Source organism: Cariama cristata, unplaced genomic scaffold (assembly GCF_000690535.1).
Source record: "Cariama cristata isolate BGI_N322 unplaced genomic scaffold, ASM69053v1 scaffold40423, whole genome shotgun sequence".
Classification (NCBI taxonomy): domain Eukaryota; kingdom Metazoa; phylum Chordata; class Aves; order Cariamiformes; family Cariamidae; genus Cariama; species Cariama cristata.
Genome location: NW_009610833.1, coordinates 338 through 7,171, shown reverse-complemented (window position 1 = coordinate 7,171; position 6,834 = coordinate 338). Strand labels below are relative to the sequence as shown.

Below are 6,834 nucleotides of genomic sequence, written 5' to 3'. Positions count from 1 at the left end.
TGAACGGCAGCGGCACAGGTTGTTTTGAGCAACGCTCGGTGCTGGGGGACAAACAGCTCTGCTTAGCAAGCTCGTCGTGCTCCTTCTCTTCCCCCTTCTGCGTATTTCTGCCCTCCTGCTCCCTTTTGCTGCCTGTCTTCCCCAGAAGCCCGTGGAGCTCTTCATGCTCCCTCTCCCTGGCTTTCCCCGAGGCGGGATCGTTACCGCCTGTCCCCCACTCCGGCCGGGCACAAAAGCGCTGCTTGCAGCTGCAGGCAGCTGAACCAGGGCGGAAAATTTGGTCGGACGAAAACAGAGAAACATAATTTTCCAGCCGGCACAGACCGCCCCTGCCTGTACCTTTGCTCAGACTGCTTGTTGATCAAGCTCAGAAAAACGCAGCAGACTTCGGCTTTATCCCTCGATCTATAGAAATGCGACGTCGGATAATGAAAAGGTTCTTCTTACATATACCGAGCTAAGATTGCTTTCCAAATAAGGAGGATTTACGTAGCTTTGTAAGGAAACCCGTTCGCTCTGTAGCTGAAAATATTGTGAAACCGGGGAGGTTGACACAGCAGCTTCGCAAGTAGAGTATCAAGATGCTGTCTTTGATCGTCCTCCCAGTTGTGCTTAGCAATATATACGCATCGCGGTGCCATCTGCCTAGGGCCAGCAGCAACACAGAAGTTTCACATGGCAGCACAGACATCCTCGGCGGCTTCTGCAGCTCGGCAAGAGAGCTACTGAAAACGTTTGTTCTTTTTCAGACGGGAGATGTCAATCTGGGAGATGTCAAAGTACTGTAAGAGCTTAGTAAACCTCGAAGGGAATTTATCCAACTCCTGTTTCATTGCCTGATGCTTCACGGACACTCTACAAAGACCGAGAATAGTTCCGGTTTGATGCTAAAAGTTGTGATTATCAGCTACTCCCAGTATAAATAAGAGCAAGTTGATCAGTGTGCTAACGTACAAGCCCCTGCTGCAGGTTCAGCGCCGGTCTTTGGGTGAATTAATTCCACTGGTACAGTCTGATTAACTCTTATAGTTGAAGGAGTCCTGCCAAGATAGATCCTCGGTCGCATGGAGAGCTATCTTTACATTAAAACTTATTAAACATTAAAGCTCCACTGAGGCTTTAAAAAAAGTAATCCAGAGCAGCACAGGCGGAACCTGGCAGTGGCCATCACAATCCCTTCCCAGGCAGTGCAGTTTAACAGGGGCTAAGTTTGAACAGATCAGAGGTGAAATCTGTGGCTGATTGGGATGTGAGAATACACCATTTGCTTATTTTCAAGAATAATTCGGGGTCAAATAAAGAACAGCAAATGTTTCCGAGGCAGGCAACCAAAAGAAATGACGGCGATTTCTAGGCAATTTTTTTTTTTGTTATTTTGGTACTCTACTGTTCTGTTCACTAAAATCTTTTGCACACCCAGAAGGACTTCCAATGAGAGCAAGATGCTTGTCCTTTAACACCACATTATCAACAGAGGTCATTTGCTGTTTTTTTTTCAATGAATTATCCCTTTTATTTGTTTATTTCTTTGATCAGCTATAAATGAAAGTTATTCGTGTATATAAAACTGAAGTTTTTACTGTTGAAATTGAACTGTACATGTTTACTACAGGAAAAAATATCAACTCTTGTTTAACAAGACATTATACATCAATAAGCAATAACCTTGTGGAGGATTTGCAATCACCTGGTCTATAAAAACAAGCAGGACAAATAACAGCAATTTATATGCAAAAGTAATGATTTAATGACTATAAGCAAGACAAAGCAATAAGAATTGTGCTTCTTTTGCAGACTGGAGACAATGAAATGTTTACTACAATTTTCCCGTACAAACATGAAACAATATCCATATAGAATAAACACCCTCACAAATGTATAACTGATGGGTGATGAACACACACAAAGTTCGACCAAAGCAAAGCACAAACTGAAAGGTGTCCTGGGCCGTTCATACTTTATGGTGGAAAAGTTCCTTCTACTGAAAAAAAATAATACCCTTAGAAGCCTCTAATAAAATGCACCTATTTGCAGGCCATTAAAGAGGAGGCATTCTCCACAATTTATTGGAAATATTAAAGTACCTGTTAAATTTTAATGAAGTTAGTACTGTACCATATACATATATATTAAAACAAATTTAGATAAAATGCCTTCATCCAGCAACTTGCTGGTTCCTTAAAATTTATACCAAATAGTTTATGGCTTCTATAATGATTCCATGTGCTTTTAAAAACACAGTCCCACCACACCAAATAATAAAAAGGTAATCAAACAGGTCAAAGACTTCCACGTCCCTTATTTTTTTTTTTTTTTTTTTTCTTCACTGCATCACTTCAACATTTGGTAAAGTAAAAATATATCACTTGGAAAAAAAGACAAAGCCAGTAAAATCCTTTTAAGATTGCCAATTGCCTCCAGGTTATCAGAGACTTGAATGTGCTTTCCCAATACTGTAGCTCTCACACGCAAAGTGTTTCTTGCAGTATGAGCAAAGCTCAAACAGGCGGCATCTGCAAGGGTCGAACCAGTTTAGAAATTTAACAACCATATCATGAGTGCATGAAACACAATATTTTCTTTATAGTATTTATAAATATATCATACAATACTGTTTCCTGTTATGTCATATACCAATATGGCATTGTACAATAAGCATAATGCCATCTGATTCTTACAAAAGCGAATCATTTAAACAAGTCAGTAAATAAAACGGTAATACCCGCTTTTAGGCATACAGATTGTAAAACTGAAGTTTACTTTTCTTTTGATCGGTTCTGCACAGCAACAGAGAAGTAAAAGATGCAACATAGGAATCAAAATGGCTAATACGCAAAAATTGTTATTCACAGTGACATGGCTACATATATGCATTTTTCTATGCATATTCTTTCCGTTTTGTTGGGTTTCAAGATGAAAAAGCACTTGCTTTCTACAGGTTCACAAAACAGTATAAGAACAATAACAATCAAAGAGAACGCAATGGAGGAGTTAGTCTGGATTAACAAACTACTTCCCGGGATTTGTATCGACTTCTGGAGACTCCCGAGTCCAGGTGATGGGGACTGAAACAACTCCGCATCACTCAGAACAGGTGAAGGTGTAACTTTTGTTTGCTTCCCAGTCCTCTGAAAACAATTTACATTTCAATCTTGCGTTTCCATTAACGTCCATCCTGAATGTCACCTAGTCCGCCTTTTATAGCCAAGTTCAGTGTCACTACAAAAGAAAGCAATTTGGACGATAGTCACATGGATTAGCATCTATAAAGCTGTAATGGCATGGAGAGATCTATATAAAGGAGGGGCGGGTGCGGTGGCCTGGTTGGCACGTCAACCAGATGAAGTGGCCGAGGAGCCATTTATCGACGTTTTCCGCGCTCTGTTGGTAAAGGAGGACTGGTGGTTACTGCTGGGGCTACTGCTGGTGCCGTTCATGGTGCTGGAGATGTGGGGGAACTGGGGGTGAGGAGACTGGACCGGCGTGCTGGGACTGGGCAAACAGGAGGAGGTGGAGGGGATGCCTCCCGCCGGGCTGCTCGCTTTGTCACTCCCAGAGTCACTTTCCAGCTCCCCGCTATTATTCAAGCCTTCCCTCTGGTGACTGATCTTCATCCTCTTGCAAGTAGGTCGGACCCGGTATTTCAGGGGGAGAGGTCCGTTCTGCAAGGCAAAGGGCAGACCCTGGTAAGTGCCCTCCCCTGGCCACGACTTGCACCCCCCCAGGAGGAGGCACGCTGGAGATACCCACCCGCCTCCAGGTATAGATGTAGGCAATGTCCATTAGGGTGTAGTAGTCCTTCAGGGGCTCCTCTTCATACATCACATCGATCTGTTCAAGATACAAATCCTTCCGTTAAGGAGCATCCAGGCATTCACCCCTAGCGTATGATTGCTCTGAGGTGAAAGTAGCCCCACTGCCAAATATACTGAAAAATTTAAAAAATGCTACACCAAACCCAACAGGGAATAGGGAATTTTCATATCTATTAGATAGGTTTTTAATATATTAAGGAGCAATTTCTTGATACCTCGATATTTCCAGCATTAAAAAATTATAGTGTCACAAAACTCTCTGGATAGATACTTTAAAAATTATGTTCATAATCCCACCAACGTATTGCACACACCAGAAATACCTGGTAGTTAGCACTTGCTGGAACTGGTAGTAATGAGAAAATGAGTGCTAACCAGCATTAGCCGGCTTAGAATAGCAAGACTGATTAAAAAAAAAATAAATTAAAATCACTGTTTCCCTGTAGGTACCTGGAAAGTGTTAGGTATATCCATTTTACTCCGCAGGAACTTTCTTAGATGCATCACTGTCATTGCTGCTGGGCAGCGTAAGTATCTTTTGTCATTCACCTGATGGCATAGTAAAGAAAATCAGCCTACTGAGAACATGCGATTACTCCCACCAAAGTTGTACTCTAACATTTTATGTCATTTTAAAAAAAAAAGCACTTTATTAAATTATGAACTATAATATAACAACTGCTGCTGCCTTAGATGGAACAACAGAAATAAGTGGTAAATTACAGTTCCAGAGAAAGTAATAAAAAATGCAATTAATTTTATACATAAAGATTTGTATCTTATACTAACCCCCTTTTTAGGATATATATGTGCATTACATATTAATTTTTCAAATTAATTAATAATTTATTAAAATATAAATTTATTGCAGAATTTGACAAAAAATCAGATTCTGCTTTAAAAGTAATACCAGAGGTATTTTTTTGTTTTGAAAAGTTGCTTACATATACAGCTGTATGAAGATGGTTTACCTCTTCTGTACCTAGTGCCACAATAGGAGGTGTGCTTCTTTTGTTCTAGACACACATACCCATGTATTTTTCTCAGCCACAAACCTGCCCCAAAGATGTTTGTGTGTGTTATGTTTCCTCTGGAGTAAAGGAAAGTTATTTACCTCTTCCTTTGATTTTTCTTTCTCCTTATTTCCTTTTCGTTCCAGTCTGTGAGAAGAAATGAAACAATTACAACAAATAATAAATATAGCTGCTATCAGTCAGGTAAACATAAAATATTGCCATTCTGGAACTTGCCTATTCTGGTCAAAGAATTCAATGGATAAGCTTATTATCTCGTCGTCTGTTATAATTCTTTTGTCTTCGTCAGCCACTTCTCCCCTGTCTTCATTAGAGCCATTGGCAGCTGCGCAGAAATTTCCACAATAATTTACATTTTGAAATTCAAATCAGGAAGAATGGCAATTCTCAGTAACAAGAAAAAAAAAAATCTCCTTAGTAAGATTATGAATTAAAGCTACCTAACTGTTAAAACAATAAACTTTTATTATGCTGAATTTACTTAAAATTCTGTCATGGTAATACACAATTTGTAAGTTAAAAAGGAAACAGTAAAGCATCTAGGTCAATGCTATTTTTATTAAAGTTGCGAATGAGAAGCTTTTACCATCAGCTGACGGATGAGCAGCATAAAAATCCCTTCTTCTTTTCATTTCATCTAGACAGAAAAGCATATATTTTTCTTTTAGTATTTATTCTGTAACTCCTGGTATTGATATAGGATAGCAACTCTGGTTCTGTTATGCTGCTCTTGAAAAAAAACTCGATTTAACTACTTACTTTTGAAAAGGCCCGGTACTAGCTTGTATACAATATCTTGGAGAGTTTTATCTGACCTGAAAAAAGAACAACCCCAAAACATAAAATTAAGCAGATGAAGTGATATTTTAATCCAAGCGGCAGCTCCTCATTTATAATCTTTCACAACAATGAGGCATCTTCTACAAAGTGGGAGGCTAGTCATAAAAAGTTAACTTACAAGACCTTGTAATCAAACTAACACCGCTATAAAACAAAACTCATCTGTGCTACAACTGAAAAAGAATTCCCTCGGACTGAAGGAAGGCCTTAAAACCTCCATGTCCTCCCTAGAAAATAAAGAGAGCAAAAAGTAACACTGACAAGAAAAATATTTCTGAAAGGAGAAGCATGCTTTAAAGGTTTTTGCCTCTCAGCTTGGAAAGTTGCAGCAAGAGTTTTCATGACTCGGAGCTATGGCTGGAGTGAAGCACATCTGGGAGATGCGGAAAGTGGAGGTAAAAACTGTCGGGATGGTACACATGAGAAGGGGGGAGAGGGAAGAGGCATTGCATCAATGGTTGGCGTATGCAAAAAAAGACCAACAAAACCTTTCTGTCTGACATCCAGAGAAATCTTCGATTTCAATCAATGCCAAAACTCCAAAGAGAGAGCATACACACGAGTTAGCTTGTAAATTGACAAGTCCTTTCAGATTTAAATCTCAGACGAGGAGATAACATCGACACGACTACTGCTGGTCTCCCCATATAAAGTAAAATAAGAGATGCAGGGTGCGCATCGCATCTTGCTCCTACCTTATATTCAAAAGCGGTCGAGTTTTGTGAACTTGGACATCACAGATAGGACAATACTTGCTGGTCTCCAAGTAACGCACGATACAGGTCTTACAGACTGTTAAGTCAAACACGAAAGCCTTTTAGTGATGGTCGTCGGTGATGCGCAGATATGCATAGATAGAGGTGCGATTTTCTAAACTATGCAAGCTAGAGCAAATCGTCCATTGTCAGCAGTGCGCTGCTTAAGCTAAACAAATACCCAAATAAGCTGCAATTACCATGAAAAGGAGACGCTTAGAGTACATATATTATTACTTTAACAAAGACCGTAGGGCCGTCGTCAGAAAAACTGCACCGCGGCCGGGCCACCTATTTCCCAGCCGGTCGGGGAGCGGAGAGGGGGCGGTCCCGAACACCTCGGGGGGTTTGGGCTTGGGGTTTTTTGAGGTTTGGGTTGGGGTTTTTTTT

General features: G+C 40.3%; 1 protein-coding gene across 1 annotated transcript in view; it reads right to left on the bottom strand.

The window, feature by feature from the left end:
• Window positions 1-2,842: 2,842 nt before the first annotated feature.
• The window catches only part of BMI1 (BMI1 proto-oncogene, polycomb ring finger), a 4,173-nt gene continuing 181 nt past the window's right edge, over window positions 2,843-6,834 (bottom strand). Inside the window, exons 2-9 of the mRNA XM_009698005.1 lie at window positions 6,385-6,481; window positions 5,609-5,664; window positions 5,436-5,486; window positions 5,066-5,174; window positions 4,930-4,975; window positions 4,266-4,364; window positions 3,751-3,831; window positions 2,843-3,662 (exon numbers count right to left, since the gene is read on the bottom strand). Of these exons, the coding sequence (XP_009696307.1) occupies window positions 3,333-3,662; window positions 3,751-3,831; window positions 4,266-4,364; window positions 4,930-4,975; window positions 5,066-5,174; window positions 5,436-5,486; window positions 5,609-5,664; window positions 6,385-6,481 (869 nt within the window). The 3' untranslated portion in view covers window positions 2,843-3,332. The remainder of the gene's footprint in view (window positions 3,663-3,750; window positions 3,832-4,265; window positions 4,365-4,929; window positions 4,976-5,065; window positions 5,175-5,435; window positions 5,487-5,608; window positions 5,665-6,384; window positions 6,482-6,834) is intronic.